This window comes from Schistosoma mansoni, chromosome 1, assembly GCF_000237925.1.
Source record: "Schistosoma mansoni strain Puerto Rico chromosome 1, complete genome".
Classification (NCBI taxonomy): Eukaryota; Metazoa; Platyhelminthes; class Trematoda; order Strigeidida; family Schistosomatidae; genus Schistosoma; species Schistosoma mansoni.
Window position 1 is genome coordinate 12,610,144 of NC_031495.1, and position 23,798 is coordinate 12,633,941.

General features: G+C 32.7%; 1 protein-coding gene across 1 annotated transcript in view; it reads left to right on the forward strand.

Annotated features, from left to right (window-relative positions):
• Positions 1–2,445: 2,445 nt before the first annotated feature.
• Smp_069380 (putative histone deacetylase 4, 5) overlaps positions 2,446–23,798 on the forward strand; it is a gene marked incomplete at both ends in the record, with an annotated part of 38,791 nt that continues 17,438 nt past the window's right edge. The window contains 6 exons of the mRNA XM_018793294.1: positions 2,446–2,748; positions 5,661–5,895; positions 11,475–11,908; positions 18,803–18,926; positions 20,809–21,265; positions 23,275–23,629. Of these exons, the coding sequence (XP_018647821.1) occupies positions 2,446–2,748; positions 5,661–5,895; positions 11,475–11,908; positions 18,803–18,926; positions 20,809–21,265; positions 23,275–23,629 (1,908 nt within the window). The remainder of the gene's footprint in view (positions 2,749–5,660; positions 5,896–11,474; positions 11,909–18,802; positions 18,927–20,808; positions 21,266–23,274; positions 23,630–23,798) is intronic.

The following is a 23,798-nucleotide window of genomic DNA, read 5'->3' on the forward strand; positions in this document are numbered from 1 at the left end:
ACTATAATCTTAATTCATCGTACTGATATATAACCCTCATAACCCTAGTAAGTTGATCGGCATTTTCAAGGTCATCTCAGCATCTCTAGTAAAGTCTACGAATTTATTTTTGAGGACTGTATCTTTACATTCGTACTCGTAATCTTAAAAACCTTTCCTGTCAGCTTTTGGTATATACTGAAGATCCTAGCGGCATATATCTTCAGGTTATTGGAGACAGAATCAGCCGAATGATCACAAATCTTCTCGAAATGTCACTGTTAGCTTTTGTATTCCAGATCCCAAACGCCTACTACAGTTTGATAACTCAATTACTTAGTCCTAATTTACTTTTCTTCCTATGTTATGCTTCGTTCTCTATAAAGCAGTTTCATTTATTTTAACTACTTTCCTGACACCCCGAAATGTCAAGGACTCAATAATTTTCCAAACAAATACCTCTAAAGTATTTATGTCAGTGAATAGCAGATTTCTCCGAACGGTAGTTACCCCTAAAGCTGCTTTAACGTGAGTGCCTATCATCCGATATACGACAAATAACACCAATAACCCTAGCGTTAAAACGGAATGGACAAAAATGGGGTTCTTTAGACCAGCGATCATTACAACAAAATATGGATTCATCTCAATTGCCATTGTTTTCATAGATACCCATTTCAGCACCGCGGTCACGAACCATTGTCTTTTAGCCACCAATTGGTTTTTAAATAAGTTCAGATGTTTTTATGACTGCAATTATTTTGTGAGACCATCCTTTTTGTGTTTTGTAAACAACATTCTGTTTTAGTGTTCCATAACCTTAGAGCAATTCACACTTTCATTATTAGCTCACCCTTACTGTTTAACTTTACTCTTTATATCTTTCTAATGGGAGTAATATAGTCACTGAGTTCTATATCTTTTCTACTGTTGAATTTCAATTTTCAGTGCTTCACGATTGAATTTTCATTGATCGATTAGATTCCGTACATACTAATTGGATACCTCTTAATGAAAATTAAGCCTAAATGTGTGTTGTCCCATGTGTAAATGACGACATACGTTCTTCAGCTTCATATGAGAAGTAAACTAGGTGTGGCGGTTAGTCTACCTAAAATCTCTGTTAGTCAGATTTTATATGTTATCTGTATCCGTGAATCTTTAACATGGGTCAGTGTTTACTTAATGAATCCTTGGTCATTTGTAACCAACTTTACTTGCGTACTTCGCTGAATGTATAAAATCAGTTGTTCGCAAATTTATTGATGGATTATAACAAAAGTTTTTAGGTGATACTATAATAACTAACCACTCATTACCAAGAGCTTTTTGTATGAAATTCTAAAAGCAATGCCAGTTAGCGTTTATTTCATGATAAGCTTTGTAGAAGATATCCATTTTTGTTACTTAAAAGGCGAATAATAAGAAAACATCTCTCATCCTACCTTTCAATAGGAATAATGTGGTACAAATTCACGCAAAACTCCAACATTTTCTGATGTAGATTTGGCCTAGAATAATTTATTGAGAATTCTTTTGCTTTCAACCAAACTATAAACCAGTTGATGATATTACTAATTCATTGGGTAACATACCCCTGTTTAAGACAACTCCTTGGCATTATTAGGATCTTTATTTTTGTGGTTCTCGGACAATGATCTAATAACACCACCTTTCTAGTGTCATTAGGTTTTAACACAAATATTGCAGAAACTACGGAATCGTTAATAAATGTATTTTCGGCTTAGTAAAAGACTTGAGTAATAACTGATTTCTTGAATGATTGGGCCTTTGTCACCAAAGTAGCCTGTTTAAAGATAAATCGAATTCATTATGAACCTTGTGAAAACTCGTAGACCATATATATTGCTGCTTCATTCTATTTCTGTCAACAGACTTTATTTTGATGACCTGTTCTTATATTAGTTAAAAAAACAGCCTGAATTCTTAGCGTTGTCTGAGGTCGTCAATATATCGTAACCTCGAATTTCCTCTGAATATACATACCTATGTTTTCCTTATTTTCCGTCTAACTATGCATCACAACCTTTAATTCAACCCTTCTTAGATTAAGTTCCTAACATCAAGAAATTTTTTAGTAGGATCTTACTATATGAGACCTTCATTTACTAATCAGCATCGATGTCATTGTTCCACCACTAGTCTGTACAATTCAAATTTATTTGTTCCGTTATCTGTTGCTGGAACTACATGGGGCAACATTGTACAGCATTTGTTATGTATAAAATCGTTATTTTTACTCTTTAATATGTTGGGTTTTGATCTTAATTTTTGTCATACATATTACAATATCATCCATTTTATTTTTCTGGGTGATTTTGGGGCGATAGTGTGCTTAAATTTATCAAGACACACCTTAGTTTATATACTTTTCTTTTTCAGTAACTTCAACCAGTTGCCAGACTTAACTATCTGTTAGAGATATTCAACCATTCTTATGTGTGAATGGATCAAAGAGAATCCAATAGAACGGTTGGATCTCTGAAGTCTACTTCTTCTCTTATTGAACTATCCAACAGCACGGAACATCATATTACTCATCCACCATTTACTAAAGGTGCATCAACCGGAACATATACAACCACCAGATCAGGAGATGGTTTGTCACTACATACTTCTTACCACCAACTAATACCAACATCTCCAGAGTATTCAGCAAGCATATCATCAAACCCTTCTCGCTCCTCATTTCTATCACGTCAAGTATCCTTTGATCAAGGAGGAGAAGGTCGTCTTTCTTCAACACAGGTTAGTATTCTAGCCATCTAGTTCTCAATAATATTTTTGAGTGTAAGATCACTAGCCCTCAAGTATAGCTACGGTGTTTTAAACTTTACTGACATCAATGGTTGTAGTCGCAAATACGATTCAAAAGTCTGTTTGACAAATTTTGATAATTCGATCAGAAAATAATTTTTATCAGGACTGTATTCTAATAGTTCTGGTGAAAATTACCTTCTCAATGCATCATCTAAGTAAGTGATTGTATTACAGGTTTCATAAGATCTTTGCGACTTGCCAATGCAACGCACAATATGCGAAATGATAGTACATATTTATCACATATAGACATGTTTTTTGTTTATAATGAGTAATAGTTGAAAACTAAAACTAGTTGTTAAAATTGCTACAAGTATGAAACAATTTCACAAATTTCATTTTCGAACCTCCATGTTTCTGTGGCTTGATAAGCTTGGTGCTAACTGACTTTCCGTTTCATGACAAATGGGATCACTTATCTTTGAGGGCTAAAAGGTTGTACATAAGTAAAACTGGCTAGTATTTAATGTTAACTGTGAAGCGACAGTTAAGTTCAGTTATTATTATGAATTTTGAACATTGTGAAATTGTTAATGAGTTGAATGACTCCAAATGAAGACCAACAGCAATTCTCGGATTTAGGGATGTCTATTCTTTTAAATAGTGATCATCTACACATTATACGCTATTCTACTATCTTTGTTTATATTTACCTTTCAATAATGTTTGCTGTTCGCGATCCTGGGGGATTTAACAATGCGGCTAAATTCTTATATATCCGGATGATCGGTGGCCACTGACTTTGACGTCGAAATATGTTTGATGAAATCTGAAACTACAGTTACGAGGAACCAACAGATATTAACTTGATACAACTACCCTTCATCCCGCAGTGTTACGTAACTGACTTCTCTGTCCCAGTCTCGGCTTCATTTTTCGATACGGAGCCACTAGAAGCCTTTATGTAGAACGTGCTAGAACCATCCATCTGCTGTCTCAATATAACGTCAACGATTGAATAATGGTTTTCACTACGCCTAAACAAAAATCAGGTTTTGTATGAAAAGTATATTTTGTTTTTCCTTGATACCAAATGTATTGGCTTGCGTATTCGAAACAATAACAAAATAGAAAGGCATTTTCCATCTAACAAAGGTTTCTCGAGTAATTTAAAATTTTAGAACTATCTGTCGTGTAATAGAAGCAGTAATTTAATAAAGATATCTTTCTATTAAAATTGGTTGTAACATTTTTCATGTATGAAGAGTAATTTGATGTGTGGTATCATTAATTTTTTTAGCTGGGGCATACAGTTACTCAAACTTGTCACTTTAATAAAACAGGTTAAAGTTTTAGTGGTGTTATATTCTCTGAGCCAGATGATTTCATTGGGGATCTTTCTTTGTTGTTTTGGGTAATATCATTAGCGCCTACTACATGTAGAAGGCTGAAGTTTTATCGTTTTAATAACGATATTGCAAATTAATCAGCATTTTAAATATGAAAAATATGCGAGGATGAGGATATGATGTCGTTTGTAATGCATATCGTTTAATTGTTTTGTGTATTTACAATATCTCCATGGTTTCATTATCTGTATGTGTAATCGCCTATAAGTGTATATATTAAAGAATTATCAAACTTTATCTTGATATCCTTAAAGAAAAAGTTTCCGTCTTAACAATGTAAACCTTATCGAATCAAGAAACTCACGCGCACTTAGGTCTTACTCTACTATTCACTTTATCACAGTCATTGTGTTCTAATTTTATTCAGCTATACTTTCTATGAAGAAGATACGGATATATAAATGTCGACTGAAACCTTTTCCAGCCCAATTAATAGTACGATTTGAATAACTTCGTACCATAAACTACAGCTGTCTATTGATCTAATTCACCGTTGGATGCCGACTTAATGGTCTAGAGGTTAGATGTTCACATGCTAAACCAAAATTTCTGGGTTCGATTCCCTCGTCCCGGGTCGTGGATACGCACTGATGAGGGGTCTCATACTGGCACGAAACGGCTGTCCACTGCTTTCAGGTTTTAATGGTGGTCAAACTTAGATCAGTTCATGATTCCAATTATCGCATTAGGTAATCTTCAAAGTATTTTTTCGAGATCGAATACTTTTTAATATTCGTTGATCAAAATCTGCCAGCTAAAACGACTGCAGAACACGCTTATTTAGCCATGAGGAAAATTCCGTCAATTAAATTCGGATTCAAAGAAGATGCTGGCGATGATATTTTCTCTCAAAGGTTACCGAGATATTTGAATAGAGCCTTCTACACAACGTTATATTCGCTTGTTGAAAACGTAACAAAAAATAAGCTAACATAATACACCAGAATAATTTGTTTCTATCAGTTTATTGGTTCCTGATTAACTCGACTTTATTATGTGCTCGCTCGCAAATCAAGCTGATGAACACTATCCTGCTTGGGTGGCGAGAAAATAAACTTTGAACCAAATGGGACTAAATTACAAATTACTTCGTAAACTCGCGTCCATCATCCGTTTTTGAAAAGTTCCTCAAAATCATACAGAGATTTTGATTTAAGTACTCATGAGGAGTTAGGATAAAACACATACACTGCCGGACTATTAGCATTTCAAAAGTTCAGGTCGATGTTATCCATCCAGAAGAAATTTCCGTAATTTATTTCGTAATTATACCTCTGATGAAAGATGTTAACAGTGCCGCTGTTTTTTTGATGATGTACTATTATCATTAATTACTAATCGCATTTATCATATTATGGAATATCTTTCCATAAACTCTGAAGCTAATTCCAATGCCTATTGAATTTAAACCCTTAACTGGAGTAACTTGTTAACAACATTTTAATCAAATAATCATTTGTTTCATCCAAGTTTTTGTTTTATTGATACCAGGTCAAACAACGTTTAAAAGCCTACTTGCTTAATCGTCGTCGTGGTCGTGTTTTAAGTAATAGACACTGGAGAACAGATGGTAAATTACCTGGTTCATCGCAAAATCCCTTTACAGAGTCAGATTTCGATGAAAATTTAGAACATCCAGGAAGTGATTCAGGCCAACATGGAATTTCTCATATAGTCGATCATTGGCATAGTGCAGATTCACCTTCTTTCAGTGAGTGGGATTTAGGTATGTTAGTTTTCTACTTACAAATTCTTTCTCATCTTGTTATTCGAATATATAACGTGTTCATAAAATTCATTAGCCTATGTGCGAGGTAATTCTTTCTTTTCTTATAGAAGCTGATTATACTACTGTCCGACTCCCAAAGTTGAAATATGTGGAATACATTTTGAACCTGTAAAATACATAGTTCAAAGACGACTTTAAGTAGTTAACACTCCATTAAATAAATTGATTAATTATCATTTATCCTAATGTAAACCACTAACAAGCGCAGTTTCCTAGTTGTGATGATGTTACATTTTCTGAGTTGAGTGGTTTAATTAAGGAGTTTTCGTTGTTACTTTAAACTAGATGAAAATCTAATACAAAAAAGTTTTGTTGTATATGAGTAAACTGTTAACTTCCAAAAAACCTCACTTAAATCGACATATTCAGTTTTAATATAGTGATCTCTTACCTAACCTAAATTGGAGGCGTCTCTGTACACTTGTATTAGAATTGCTTAATGGAGTTTTCTTTATCCTATTGGTGGTCAACTGAGCAGTGGTCTCCCAAAGTGAGAATTTATTTTAAGTAACTCTTTTACTATCTTGTTATGTAAGGATTTAGTTTGCTTGAGATGTAAAATTTCTTGTTCTTCAAGTGCGGTTAGTGCTATCGAAAATTAACAACTGGAAATATCTTAACAGAGCGGTAATCAGTGAATGCAGGGTATACTGAAAATATTAACATTATTAGATCATTGTGGGTGCTTGCCGATATCGATTGGCATCTGGATTTTTATAAAAGTAGTTATGAAAACAGAATGTTTTGAAATTGTAAAATCTAATTGATCTGTATAAGTCTTTGAGTCATAAAAGATATTTCTGTTTTTACTTATTAGATATTTTCACAGGTAACACTGAACTTTAAGCATGAGCGATGTATCCGAGATATAAGTATGACGAAACAAGATTATAGCATCAAGATTAGAATGATCTCAGTAAAACCTATAGTGTTATAAATACGCATGATATTATCAAGGGAAGATTGTTGTTATTTAAATGAAACGATTTAAATGATGCCATAGATGTGGCGCATGGAATCTAAACAGAGTCCAAGTTCATAGATAGGAACTTTATCAGTGTATTGGTCTTACTAGTCAATTCGATGAGGGCATTCCCTCTTAAATTAGGAAAATAAATATCTACAAACTTTTTTTATGTATGTACATAAATTATCGAGAATTAGCAACCTCTACGGAGACTGGATAATTATGCATTGGAGTCATAAGAGAACAAGTTGGTTATGTATTCAAATGAAATAATCTTCAAATATCTTCAGTTCTCGAGAAACGTGAAAGTAAATAGACGATCACTGAGGGTTTATTATTTTATGCAGACGGATACAGAGAAAACTAAGGTTTTCAAAGTATACCCATACATAAGATCTAACTAATGAGATACAAGTCAGTAGAGTTAATCTTTGAAAGTAACATAAAGTAGGATTAAATATGCGATTTCAACTTTCTAAATAGAAGCTCATATCAAACATTGTAATCTGATAGTTCTTAAACAAAATGACAGTACACTTATTTCTGCTTCAAAATAATCCCTCATCTGTGATCTGAGGCCAACATAAATTATCCAGAGAAAAGAAACACAGTAATAACCTTCTGAAAATGATCATCTAGAACTCTTTTCTTCAAAAGGATATATTCTCAAATAAGTATGATTCTGGTTAGTAACAGTGTTAAACGTATAACTGATTTTAGTCAATACATATTCCTTGCTTATAATTTCGAATTATATGATAGGACCAAAAAGGCATCGAACTAGTGAATTAATTCACAATCATCCTCCGTAGAATATGAATAGAGAAGATATAATGCTAATGAACAATGGAATTAAACAACTTATTCTCTCCCAAATGCCCTGGTACATCCGAGAGTGGGGAGAGTCCACTCTCCCTCTCGGAACGCTCTCACATGGACACGCGTATATAGCCTCTGACAGGGAAATCCTACTCACTGCCTTCTCGTGACGGGGGTGTTGTTCACAAAATTAAGAGGACGAAAAGCCAATATCCGGCGCTTTAACCGGGTTAGTGGACACGACGAGTCCACCTAGGGGACTTGGAAAACCCTGATTCCAAACCAATGGTGCACTTGGGCTCCAGTATCCTGAGGGGAAAATGGCGTATGAATCAATCGTTTGTCACCGGCTGCCATGGTACTGCATCTCCTTACGATGCTCCACTGCCTTGTGGATCAGAACTTTAGGTCAAAGGCTCCGGGTGTGGTCCCCTAAGGAAACCACCTGCTTCAATTTAGGCACCTGGGTAGTATCACAGCCCTCACACAAATCAAATGAGATTTGTGTGGCGCATATATATCTGGTGCTTCCTCGTACCAATATTTATGTGTTTAAATAAAATAAAATAAAAATTGTCACTATCGTTTTTACCACTTTTTCTCTACTGTCATCATCATCCATCTCTTTGTTTCACTTCAATATCTTTTCATTCATTCTCTCTTTATATGGCAGTTTGAATTGATGCGATTTTTATGCAAAATTCTTATAGTTGACCTTTCTATCTACTTTATATTCATTCTCCTAATGTTTATTCCACTATGTATCATATAATAGAGGGGATCATACATAAATTTATTTTTAATGGCTTAATTAAACATAGATTGTTCATAATTGGTAATTGAACACATGATCGACATATCCAAATTCACTTTTCATATATTTAGTGCAAATATAAAATAATATCATAAATCAGAGAGTTTATTTTAAGCAGCCAAAAATCGATTGTTACTTTGCGCAAAATTTATACATAATAATAAATAAATAAATATGAGAATGATAGAAAAAAATGATTCTCATTTTTAACAATAATAAACATGTGAGCTTCAATGTATATAACCTTGGAAAAATGTTATATTTTTAGAAAATAATGTTAACTGTCATTATGGAGATCTAGTGATTTTTTTTCATTAATTCCTCGGTTCGTAAGCTATTTCTTTCATCAACTTTGGTTAAGATTCTATTACGTTTAACGTGGCAGTTTTCCAATACTAACTAGATAGTTTGGTTTTATGATAAAAAGAGACGTCGAAGGATCTTGTCGGTAAATATGCAGGCCACAATATAAAACATACATTCATTTGTTTTAGGCAAAGTTCTAATAGTATCTAGGCGTGGAATCCTATTTGGGACAAAACACGCTTCCTAGATATCACCCCTAACCTTTGTTTAAAAACGTTTATGGATCAATGGCAATGTAGAGACAATCGGCTCAGAATGCATGCATGCCAAAAATAGACTGACCAGCTACAGTTTATAACATCCACAACAGGAAGATTCACATCCATACAAGTAAAGTATATTCGAATGTCCCTTGATGAAATTCTCATACTTTCTAGTAAATGTTTAGAGCAATAAGGTCTGGTGTTTTTTTTTCACCAATAAAACACTCTGTCGGATGGGCCATAGTAACTCGGTATTGGTTACAAACATTATTAATTTAGCCTTCGTAATTCTAACAATGCACGAAACGGTTCTATACAAGTTCACATATTTTATCACATACTAATTAATTGCTTAATTAATGCTTCTTCTTCCTTGTTGACGTAATCTTTCAAACCCAGTTTACTTCTACTTCTGAACTGTATGGGATTTTACCAGTCCTCGGTTTAATAAGATACCACTTTTGTAGTCACTCCCATGAAGTTGATTTTCACTATGTGTGTTTAAATAATAAAAGAATATATCTGAAATTTTGTCTATATTATTAGGCTTCTCGGAAGATATAACAACAATAAAGATATGAGAGCAATTCAGCAAGACATCTTATTTCAGTGCTTCCCGTAACACTAATGAATCAAGGTCAGTACAAAGCTATGAAAAAAATAAGTATAACATGACGATTAGTAGTCAGTTTGTTTCCAAAATAAACTTATCAATATTTAAACAGGTGTGACAAAGTCGGTCAGGTCATTCAGAAAAAAAATTCAAACACATCCTGAACGTTGATGGAAGATAAGGAAAATGAATAGATTTCTACTTATAATTATAAAGATTGTACAGTTGGTTATTGGTTAAAGTATTCGGGTTGCAACTAGTAATTCGCTAGTTTAAATTCAGCTTTACTGAATTCGATTTTGACAACTGAGTAGTATCACAAGCCCTCACACAGTGTAACTTCAAGCTAAGTCGATGAACCTTCAATTGACAAATAAGTCACAACTTAATATTAAGTTATAATGTCCACTGATTGGCACTGAATCGAAGACATGCCATACCATTTTTAGGCCAAGTCAGCGTAAAGGCTTCTTAAAGTACAAACTGATGTGGTTGCTATTAGTGACCCTCGGTAAAGTCTTCAGAAGCTGAAGAGAGTCTAAAAATACTTCTTTAGATTGGCGTTCAGTAGAAGCTCTCTAGTGCGTTCTAGAAAAACAATAAAATGTGTATTACATTGTAATTGGATAATTACGAATTTTGTTATTGATGATAGCATGACTCTAGATGCTCCAAGAATGTCAAAGCCACGAGTAAACCTGAAAATATTCTTGTGTAAGTAAAATAAAGAAAACACTTATGTGTCTGAACTAACCTTGGAAGTAAAGCTTTTCAAACTACCAGCCTTTTGTCTTATGTCCCGGACCTATGTGTAGGTTAGTTTATGTACAGAAAACAGAGGGTATTTATAGTATTCCAGATGGTCTTGGGCTTCTGGAAGATTCTGGGGTCATATTTAACACAGTAGCAGGATAGATAATCATCCAGTCAGAAACGTGACACGTGACTCTTCACTTTTTAGATGTTTCTGTGATACTTATATTCAACACTGATTGGATAAATTTTTCCTAGCGTTTTCAGGGTCTCCCGTGTCGGCTTTTTTAAGGAATTCTTCGGATTTCACAAAATAGGACTTCACCTTTGGGTCTACCTACAACATTAATAGTGAAATCATAATACCATTTTTCTGTCCTGCGTATGTTAATCTAATGTCATAGTTTAACGGAATTATACGTATAGGTCTGTTTTACTGGATTTTGAGCCATATTTGTAATGTAACAGATCGAGGTACTATTCTGGTTTTACAAGGGCTTATATCTCAAACCATCAACTCATAAAAACAATAGTGAAGCATCGATAATGATAATTTGAGTATATCGACCATAAAGAAATGAAATGTAATCCAGCTCATGCATTAGTGTTTATTTTTCATTTATTAGACTAAGCACATGTTTTGGAATTAGTTGATATAACCTTGTGTTACCGTTAACAACTTACTAACTTTCAACATAACTCAATTACACCGGTCATGGTTTATCACTAAAACGTTTATAATTCACCTCCTAGCTAGTTATTAGCGCGGATATGATTATTATTGAAGTCGGAGGTTTGGGGGAAACCGCTCAGATTAAATTAGTATGAGACAACTGTTCAGTTCCCTTTGCTTGTCAATAGTTCTTCGTATTATTGAAATCTGTAGGGAAAATTAACTCTAAGTCTATTGATTTATTTCTTTATTCATCACCGATTGTCGCCTACCTTCTAATCTGTTCTGTCTTTTTTTACTTACACTAGGTGATGACAATCTACTCGCACATCAGCATCACTCACTAGATTTGGATATGCAGAGAAAATTAGCAGATTTTAACGCTTCCATAAAATCTACATGTCTTTCATCGAATTTAGAACATATCTCTCATTCATTATCACTTTCTCAATCTAGTAATATACCGTCTTTCAATTCTGCAAATATAAAAGAGTTAAACAAAGAACGTGGGGATATTGGTATTGTTCTGGGTAGCACTGTTGCTAGTGAGCGAGAACCGGACTCTAGAGAACTAACAAAATCCAATCAATATTTAGAACAACTAAATTATCACTTAGTCTCTAAATATAATGGTCGTTTAACAAATGAACAAATACAAACAATGATTGCATTGCTTAGAATAATTAGTCAGTCTAGACAACAAATAAAAAGGACGTCATCTCAACCAATAAATTTGGAAGAGGTAAGGGTTTTTTAATAACTCCATCATATTTATACTTCTGATCACTTTAATTCTGTGGACTTTTGAATTTTGTCGAATTTTCAAATTTAAACACACCAATTCCAATACTGGTCGTTTTCACGAGGTTATTGCGTCGGTCTTATTCAGATGTGTTTGTGCTTCAAACTACTGTATTCTCTACTAGGTATCCTTGTTTTTTTTGTTGCAGATAATTAATTATGTAATGTGTCTGTGATAATATGTCTTGATTGTAAACTTACCAGCGACATCTTAGACTCTGTTAAGCATACAATGTAGTGATGGCTTAATGGTTAAGATTCTCAATTTTTTATCAATAGTTCTTAGGTTTGAACCTCCTTTTCAAAAACTGATTCAAAGTCGGATACATTGATCCATACTTGGTAAATGATTGATTACATTTTATCTTGGATATGCCGCGAGACTGTAAGCAATGTCAACTATCGATAACATCTGGTTCCCTGATTTTAAGGTGATGTAGTCCAATCTTTGTTTGTTGTACGTCTGTTCCCTAAATTGCTGACGTCTAACTTTTTTATGGACAGTAGACATCCTATTGAAATAATGTATTTTAAAAACTACTAACTTGTAGTCTCAAATTGGTATCTGGGGTAAATTTTCAGTTTAATATCTCTACTAAAATTTCACAGATGTACTCATAATTTTGAGGCGGATACTTGTTAGACAGAAATAATATTACATACATTTTTGCATGGTTTTATTTTTAATTTCCCTGAGTACTTTTTTTCTCTCTCTTTTTATTCAACTTATTGTCGTGATCTCTTTGAAAGCACTTGAAAATATTCTCCTTCCATAAGTGGTACTTAAATTGATGACTGTATTGAGTTTTATAGTGAGAAAGATCATTTTACTGCCTCTGATATATATTTGGTAAATAAACCTGTATAATGTCGTAGAATTCTAATAATTTATTTATTCATTTTCTGAATAGATGAGTAGTTTTATATATAATAGCCGTTTATATTGGAAAATCTGGTCCTACGTTATAGTCGATCAACTTGAGCTCTACATGTACCCTAGTAAATTCTTTGAGATCGTGATTGAAATCTGGTATTGAATAAACGTCTCTTGTAAGAGTGGTGGATACACCTTGTTGATGAGTATCTAGATAATGCAGAATCGCAATTGGACTGGCTAATATTTAATAAGTTGATGATATATATATAACCATCTCTTGTATTATAAATAAATGTTAATCCCTAGAAAATAGTAATTTAATATTTATTACTGGTGTTAAGTTTCAATGATATAATCATACAAATTTTGTATTGTCTTTCCAACCTTGAATGTTGTTTGATATAACTCCTAGTTACAAACAAACACTTTAATATGAAAAGTCTTACTGTACTAGCTTAGTAAAATATCATTAACCTTGCTCTGCCTTTGTCATATGCAACTTTTAGATTAGTCCATTGTGAACTTGTCTGTAATTCGGGTAGTCGCACTACTAACATAGTTTTTTAGTAGTATGAATTTTAATCAAGTATTGTGAATGTGTACAGAATTTTACACTTATGGGCTGATAAGAACAATTGAGAAAGAATAGAAAATAGTGTTACTGCATTTCAGTTTGAGTTTAGAGAGTGAAATACTTGGAGGGCTGAAACATAAACAGGAGCAGTTCAATAATTATCTTTAGAGTCATATTAATACTATACTATTACTGATAGTGAGCTTTTGTTGTTTATGTAAACTTAGTTGTAAACTGTTTACTCGTTAATTAACAGTAATAATCTGAGTTACTTAAAGCATACCTTATAGATCTTCAAATATATAGTTCATTAGCAGTTTTTAAATTGAATTTGAATGCAATGAATGTGTTTTCTTTCCATGTCAACCTTAATCAATCATTTTCTACATTATTTTCGAACGAAAACCCTCATGAATGTACTGTGGGTTAAGTAATTCTTATTAATAATGGCTTCATTCAATATTATATTTTTAGTGCAATATCGAATTCTTAGCATGAATTATTTGAATAAGTTTCTTTTTCTTATTTCTTGATCGGTACTGACGACAAATATTGAGCGATCACCAATTTGGTGTTAGCAGTTCAGGAATCGACATATGAAAAGTGTCCATTCTGTTCAATACATATTGCGAGCTATCACTATGTCTCTGTACTTGTTTTAACTTGTACAGATAGCTAAATGTCGTAAACTTTTTCATAAACGTGCCTGAGTAGGTTATGCGATTAATAGACATAATTATGTGTTAAAACAAACAAAAAATCAAATAACTTGTTGAAATATCTAGATGGCAAGAAAAGGTAGCCCAGATATTCAAGCAGACCTCCTTAAAGTGTTCAGTTGTCAATCGGTTGAGTTATAAACTTTTATTCAATAAATCCACTTTGATTTAAGTATCACGAATAATTTGTTTAGCCGTCATTACAAAATGTATAATTCAATCTATTCATACAGATCTCTACTTGATAAATGTATTACAAACAAGCTTCAATTATTTAAACAATTGATCTATCTTTCGATACACTTTAATGAAACTCTACATCACGTTTTAGCAATTCCTAACTTCTATCAATTATCTTTGTGTATAAAGAAATAATTTATTCATTTATTCAAATACCTAATTTGCTTTTCTATTTACCATTTTCCAAGATTTTTATGGTATGTATACGTAGAATTGTCGTTGCCATGATAATATCGGATACTAGTCACTTGAAATTATACGTGTTATTTAAAAGCGGTTTTTAAACTGATCATCATTTATATAATCTTTTTTTTCCTAGGTAATATAAACTAACCTTTTAATATAACTCATAAAATTAGAAGTCGGGAGTCCTTAGCAAATTAATTATTTGTTTGTTTCGTTATATGTAAGTCACATGATTGTAGATCACCTTTTAGGTATGGTGTTAAGTATTTCAATAAGCCGAAATGTCTAGCAATTTTTATTGCTTGAAAATCGACGGTTTAAATGTGAATAGTGTCATCCCTTTAATAAATTTAGTATGAGAAACATGTCCAAATCAATGGTAACTGTTCATGTGATTATCAGTTTAGAAGTTTAATATGATTTATTTTCTAAGTACAAGTTCATACTTTCGGATTTGCGACACATCGTTTGTGGGAGGAATGGTAATACTTTCCGGTAGTCCAAACCGTATTATTTGAAACCAGGTCTGGATTTGAAATGAACCAGTTGAACGATAAATAAATCACTACTACCCAATTAAGGACTCATTGATTTAAAATGTTTGATAGCTGAAGTCTTGAAACATATTGAAGAGGAAACCTGGAACTTAACTAACCTTAAGTATATTAGTGCCCGATATGGATAATAACACCAGGAACACTTTAATTGAACAAATATAACTGGTATCAGTGTTAATCGGTAAGTAGATTTATTTTCTTGACAATCTATGTAACTTTTGAATATTGAAGGTTTATACGTGATATTATTTTCATTACATATTTACATAAGCCTCTCAAAAGTTTACATCTAATAAATACTTATATAAATAATTCACTTAACAATTAGCATGCTTCACTAATCGATTAAACTATCATTTGTATTGCTAACTCTCTTCTTATTTATGTTATCACAACTGTATAAGAACAGCTATTTACGTATCCCATAAAATTGTTATCCTGCATTAGTATTTTATTCTGTTTAATAATTACTGTGTAGCACTTCAAGTTCAACCTTCTGTTAATCCTTCCTTGTATATAAGAGTTTTAGTTTGAGTGTGAAATGGATTAACTTTATGACGTTTGACTAGCAAAACTCCTGTTATACTTTATTATTACATATGCGCCGCACAAATCTCATTTGATTTGTGTGGGGGCTGTGATACCTCCTGGGTGCTCAAACCGAAGCAGGTGGTTTTCTTAGGGGGCCACACATCGAGCCTTTGACCTAAAGATCTGATCCACAAGGCAGTGGAGCATCGTAAGGAGATGCAGTACCATGGTAGCCGGTGACAAACGATTGATTCATACGCCATTTTCCCCTCAGGATACTGGAGCCCATATACACCATTGGTTTGGAATCAGGGTTTTCCAAGTCCCCTAGGTGGACTCGTCGTGTCCACTAACCCGGTTAAAGCGCCGGACATTCGCATTTCGTCTATTCAATTTCGTAAACATTAGTAATGCCACGAGAAGGCAGTGAGTAGGACTTCCCTGTCAGAGGCTATATACGCGTGACCATGTGTGAGCATTTCGAGAGGGAGAGCTGACTCTCCCCACTCTCGGCCGTACCAGGGCATTTGGGGGCGTTACTAATAGGCAATATTTATAATTTCTTATCTGGAGTATGAGATTGTGTTTTAGTTAGTGAGTTATTCCACAAAGGATATTATATTTTGTTTTAGACCTCATTAATTATCATTTTCAACCATAAATTCGTATAACAAATTTTTAGTATTATTTCAATACATGGTAAACTTTTTTATTTTTAAAATATGAATTATGTATAAATATATGTATTCTATTTGACCGTCAAGATGTCTGAAATCGCCTACACACACACACACACGAAGAATTCTCATTTCAAAATAAATAATTTACATATTTTCAAAGTTTAATTATTAAAAAAAAGTAAATTCCTTATATAAATAACTTTCGTTACCTTATAGTATGGACTGTATACTATAATTTATTTAGTTATTTGATTCATTTATTAAAATGTAAAGGGTATTATTAGACAGCTTTAAAAATATAGCCATAAGAAGACAAAAGATTTAAACTAGATAATATTCTATCAGTTTGAAAATAATATTGCAGCATTATTTACTGTATAATTATCGATTCATATCAACAACGTCTTAGTTATACACTAGGGTCATTTGAAGTATAAATAGATCAGTGGTAATATCTATATTTGGGATACTAGTTGACTGCTTGTCATTTAGGGGGGGGGCAGCATAAGTTTGGATGCTTGACAGAAAAAAAAAATTGTTAAATCTCTCCTAAAATTTCAAATCCAGTTGACAATAGAAAATCGTTTTTATGGATTATCAGAGATTATAAATAGGTAGAATTAATATTTGTAGGCTAATGTTCAATTTTAATTTGTTACTGCATTTTGCAATGGATGAAAATTGTATATAACCTGTAGTGTGCCCATACATTTATAAAAATGAAGGTATAGTTCCGTTGTAAAGCATATAAATCAAAATATTATTATCATTAGCTTTATTCAATATTATAATTTTGGCACAATATAGAATTCTCAGCACAATTTATTTCAACAAGTTTCCGTTTCTTACTTCTTGATCGATCCGCCAGTTAGAAGTTAGCAGTCCAGTAAATCGACATCTAAATAATGTACATTCTTTTCGCTGCATATTGCCAGCAGCCACGGTATTTTTTATTGGGCCTTTGTAACTTGTATAACGAAAATTTGTACACTTTTCAGAATTAATTGACATAATGATGTATTAAAACAAACAAAATTAGATAACTTGTTGAAATATCTAGATAGCAGGAACAGGTAGCCCAGATGTTCAAACAGGTCGCCTTCTATCACATCACATCTAGGTAATGACAAGTGCAGTAATTATTACTTATGTTTAATAGTATATGGAGATCTCGTATATTTGAACGTTTTTGTGTCTTGTGCTTTTCTCATTATCAAATTCAAGAGGTTTCTGCGGCATAACTAACTAACTTCATAGTTCATATTATCTGAATACCGATGTGTCTACTAAGACAATGAAATCTAACGCTCTACACTATGTAATATATATCACCTTATGTTTAGTCAGCAATTGTGCTTATCGATATTGAACAAAGAATATCTGTGTTTGTCTCACATTACATGGTTCTAGAAAAACGTCACCAATTTTATTCAATTTGCCAATATCCATAATTACCTATGTTCTGAAGAGTTCCACCATATCTGAAGTAATATTATTATCACCAGTGACGTTGAACTTTCTTTTGTGCTATGTTGTTTGCGTTGTAATTCATTAGATCATATAATGTCTACGTTATTTTGTACGATAATAAACAAATCTAAGGGCTAAACCATATTAAAGTTACCTTAACAATTATTTGTTCTGACTGTAGTTTTGCGAAAGGTAATTCACTGATGTATATTGTCTTTGTTGTGTATTACCACCATTTCATACTAGTAATTTCTTACAGTTTATTGTCTATAGATCGTTCATATAGTTTCGAATGTCTCGTAGGTAATTTACATCAACAATTATCATCAGTTGAAGGAACATTGTAAATCATAGTCAATCAGACAACTGCTTTGTCTTCGTTTTTGTTTTTTCAGCACTACAGACTTATGGTCTTTCTATAAACTGACTTAAAAAATTTGCCAAATATTGTGAGCTAGTGATGAAAATTAATTTGGAAAGTAATCAAGGTCTCTTCACTAATATTTTACTGTCTCATATAATGATTATTGATTTTTCCAACTAAATGTATTTATTTAATTCTGTGGATAAATTGAGTTTCCTTATTGTATGACAATTTACTTTATTTATAGGTACTGTACTTTTGTTTTCATGCATATACATGCTTATTTGTAGGTGGCTCTCCCGTAGTTTATGCGCTGTTATGCTACAGATTTGCGTAACGCTTTGTCAACTATGTTTTGAGCAGTTGGATGGCATTTTTAACATCAAATTTCGAAAAAATAAATACTAATTTATAACATTAAAATTGGATTATAAGATTTTTGTGTGTAACGAATATGTAAACCCAAGGGTTATACGTCACAGGCCGTTGAATCCACAGTATTCCCATGATCCTCATGTTATATACGACACCTGCGGTTACTTTCAATCATAGTGTGCTCATTGATTATATCCATATAATTTCCATCTGTATTATTTGTCTCTGCTTCTTTTTCTTTGCTCTTATTTAATTATGGAAGTTGAAAAATAATGCAGATTCTCGCTATCAATCACAAAGAGTTCATTATCGTGAATATGATTCAACGCAGCTTGAAGGATACCTTCGTTTCTCCGAATTCGGTGCCGATGTGAATTATCATGAAGGTATATAGCAATTACATTTTCATTTCCTTTAAAATTGTTTTTCCATGCTTTTGCCTTCTGTTTTTGAATTTATGACTTCTAGACGTGAATTCAATATGTATTGAGGAAAAGTTTAATCACAGTGTCTAGCGTTTACTATTCAATCTTTGATTAAATATAAAGACATTTTTCAACTAATATTCTTCACTTCCATGCTCTTCATCAGTTTAAATGAACTCATTCACCAGGTACTTAGGCATAAGCCACACTAAGTGTGAGAGCTAATGATACTACCCGGATCCTCAGACGGAAGTAGATAAAGTGGGCTTTGAACTAAGGACTTAATGCTTAAAACTCGAACGCCTTAATTACTAAGCCACTGCTTTTCGTACTGCTCTGTATTATTCATTAATTTAAATGATGAGTAAAATAAATTAGAGGAACACGTTTTTATAATCATCATTCCTAATACAGTACAATTCATTAAATCTGAGTCGTTGCCGTATATCAGAGACAACCCAGTAGCTTCTAATTTTAGCTGTTAATTTTATCCCCATAAGATAATATTTTCTATCCCTCTTCAGAAAGTTCTGTACCATTGTATAATTCTTAATTGTCTTAATGATATATGAATATCTCAGTACAAATTGTAATTTTTTACAATACCCTAGTTGACTAATTATGGTTTCGCATGCTTTTGCACTGCTATTGTTCGCATTCGTAAGTTTCTGTATTCGTCTACGTCATATAGGCGCTGATAATGTTTTCCGGAGGAACAATGAAAGCTTCACAACTTAACTGTCCGTTTCAGCGAACTCAAAATACCAAAATATTTATTATTTGTAAATTGGGAAGAGCATAGTGTTAGGATTGTTGATTAAATGATTGTTCGCATTGCACTATCTTATCGACACTTATCTTTTTCTCCACCCCTTAACATGTTTATATGGATATTAGCTGTTCAAAGAACTTCAAACTTCACTCTGCCTACTGTAATGGGCATTTATTATCTCCAGTCTTAATCTGATAATCATGTCTTATGTTTTAGTGCAGAAACCCCCTGCCTTATTACTAATATCCATAATTACCTGTATGACAATAGTTATTTAGTTAAGTGATAGATACATCTATGAAAAAATCTCATAAAGCTTGTATATTTATAGTGATAATTAGATTGCCGATATGCTCAAATACAGTTGAATTCATACGTTTCTTAACAATATCGAGAGACAATTGTAATTATATTATGAAACTTTTTTTTCTATCGTGGTGTGATCATTGGAAATTTTATATGAAAGTGTAAACAAATTAGTAACTAAATTCTTAACGTATAAATTTTAAAAAAAAGAATATTTTCTTTGTTTCACTAAATATATTGGTTGCATTGTTTCCAAGAGAAATTCTCATTTTATGTTAATGAAGTTAACAGATCATGTGATCGTCTATCTATTACACATATAAAAGAATTGATTATAATTATATCAAACCTGTCTTACAGTGTCATATACTGGTCTTAACTAATTAGTGTAACTCATTTACCAAGTAACAGGTGTGTGTAATCGTTTTTGAACTTGTAGATACTAGCCAACTTCTCTTGATGAAGTGAATTAGGATTTAAGTCGGATTTCGTTAGGACATAATTTATTTCTATACGTAAAATATTTCTATCTGTTCGTGTGTTACTCTAAATCGATTTTCACTATTAAGGAAGTTTTTTTCACTCAGTAGGACAAGATATTCTTAAAAAATTTCGGGCAGAAAGAAAAAAGTACAACAGTCTAAATACAAGTATTCGTTCCAATAATAACGTAAACTAAACTTTCCTTCTCATACAATTAATTAAGTTTTTCCTATTACCCTCTTCTTGTTTATATATTTACGAAAAATACAACTTTAAAAACAGCACTGTTAGCACTTGTGAAACTTTGCCAGGAAGCATCATCTACAATTCCAGTCCAGTCAAATATTGTTGAATCTCAGCATAGAAATTCAATAAATAAATCTCATTCCTTGTGTGTATCAAGTCAAATGGATTGGGAGAGTCAATCATCACCAAACTGTACTAAATCTAACTTGATTTACAATTCAGTGTTGAATCCACTTACTCAACAAAATATATCTACAGATATAGATGATGGTTGTGGAGGTAATGACAGAAAGTGTGGTGATGATGATGACGTCGATAATGCTACATCCTCTAATCCTATTGTCAATAGCGCCAAAAATGATTATGACAATAATTCATCAGAAATATATTATCAATCTCATAAATTAGCATCAGATATTTGGTTTGCTCTACCGGAAAGTGATTGGCTTCCTCAGAGTTATCGTGCAGACATGAAAACAACTTGTTATCCCAAGTTAGTTCGACTGCTTTTTTGCTTCTTTTCTTTTTTTGAGCGGCTGTTGAAGATTTATTTGTTTATATTTTTATAAAATTGTAACTTGTTCTTCAGATTTGTGTATCAATAAGGTGTGTGTGTTAGAATGATGGTAAATCAGTTGATGAGATGATGAATCTTCATCGACTGAGATGGTTGGGCCATGTGTTACGTATGCCTGAACACCGATTACCACGACGCGCTATGCTGACTAGTATTGGCGATGGTTGGAAGAGAGTTAGGGGCGGCCAAACCAAAACGTGGCATCAGTGCTTGAAGTCACTATCTTCTAATCTAAGCCATGTTGGCAGATGCAGACTACCTGGTTGGGATCCGCGTGACTATCGTAACCAATGGTTGGAGACTCTGGGTGACATGGCTCAGAATCGATCACAATGGCGTAGGTGTATACACTCTTTATCTTCCCTTAAACCTTGAGATTAAAATTGCTTCATAACTTTCTTCCTTCCTATACTATATCCTTATATACAACTTATCTTTTATATATTTCCACCACTAAATTAACTATTTCTATGAATCCGGTGTTCATCTTGATGTGCTAACAAGGTATGGCAACTTGGACCGATGCATAAATGTGCCTGGTCCTACGTTGTAGCTGACTGACTGAATATAAACCCTTACAAGTAGCTATCTGTACTACTGAATTGTCATTTTTCAAACTACTTGTTATCGTGTCCCGATTTCTTACAATCTGTAGATGTCAATTCTAATATACAAGACAGAATTCTGTATTTCGCTAATTTCCAGAACCAATTATGGATATACGTATGTTCTTCTCGGGGATGTTGTAAATACTTCATCAGTGTTTCGAATTATCTCCCAGTGGTTTGTAAAATATTGTTTATTTTTATTGAAATGCAAAGTTGGTAGAAGTTACTTAGAATCTTCACATTCTGTCTACTCCATGACGATTATTTTTTCACATAAAAAACATTTCTTTTTAACACTTACATAGATAACATCTAAAGCAATTAGTCCCTTTTATAAATTTCTATAGAGCAACTCCGTCTTCTCATAGATAGCGTTGTCAATCATATCAAGTTTCTATCTTATAAACTCCCAGTCAACTAAGTGAAAAAAATTGTTCTATATTTTATCAGATGTTTCGTATGTGATGGTTTCAACCACGTTACTTGATAAAATTTATTAAAGACAATCTAAAATTTGTGTTTCATGAATATCTTAAAGACCCCATTTCGATTTTGTTTATATCCCAAAATGTCCCAGTTGTAATAAAGTTTGATCAAATTATATTTGGATAAAATTTCAATAAGTTACAACTTATAAAAATTGGACTGTAGTTATCCACAAACGTCTGGTATGGACGACACATGCAGTATCTCACTGACCGATGTACCGGATGAAAAAAGTGAATATAAGTAAAAGTTTGAGCTTGATATGAAATCTTTAATGAAAATTATTCTCTAATATACAGCACTGACTTACTCAGTGAAAGGAGAAACGAAAGAAAGTGCTGACCACGATCCACTTAAGGAACAGTGAAAATGTTGCCGAAAACCTCAACCTAAAATTATTTATAATGACTTACCTATATTGTTTATTGTGCTCATTTAGTTTACAATGAAAACAACGTAAATGTTAATGTCAAATAGTGCTGTTTTGGTATTCAGTGTGAATTTGAACTTTAAATTCTGTGAAGAATTTGAATTCAATTCTGAACTTGAGAATTTCTTCAAAATGATTGAAAAGAAAAAATTAGTGTGAAACTTCTAAAGCATACAACTTATCCTCTCTCGTACTTTTATTTAGGTAAACTCTTATCATTTATTATGGCACTGTTCTTTTCCATTGATTAGTTTGAAATAGATAAAACTGAAAAGTAATATATTTAAAAACGTATCCACTAGTCTCTGGGACATCATGATTTGTATTTTAGTACTTAGATTAGCGTATAAATATAAATTTTTGATACTATAGCATGCTTTTCTTTTGTCTCTGTTCGTTAGCATCCCAAATCACAGTTTAGTAACTGCCGTCGCCTTTGATCCAGAGATGCTTGAACACAAATGTCTGTGTCCCAATGCTCATGATTCAAGTATTCATCCTGAATGTCCAGATCGTCTAACTTCTGCTTTAGAACGCCTTGTGCGTACACCCCTTTGTATACCTCCACATATGTCGTCATATGCATCAAATAATTTGATTGAAAGTTTTAAATTTACTGTCTTATATGATATGCCTGATCTACAGCATGATTTCAGTCAATTTTTACAAAGTCATGCAGATATTTCAGAAGCTTTAATTACACATTTACCTTTACTGGCATTCTGTCGTTTAGTTCGTGCACGAATGGCGACAATGGTTGGTAACAGTGATAGTATTTTTTTTGTGTAAATTATGGTTTTATGTTGAATAACTTTATATATATTTGTGGATGAAAATAAGTTTTCTGTGTATTTCATCTTGAGTTCAATTCACTTCAGTATTAAAATTCATAATTATATAACAGTTTCCTAGGCTATTCTTCATA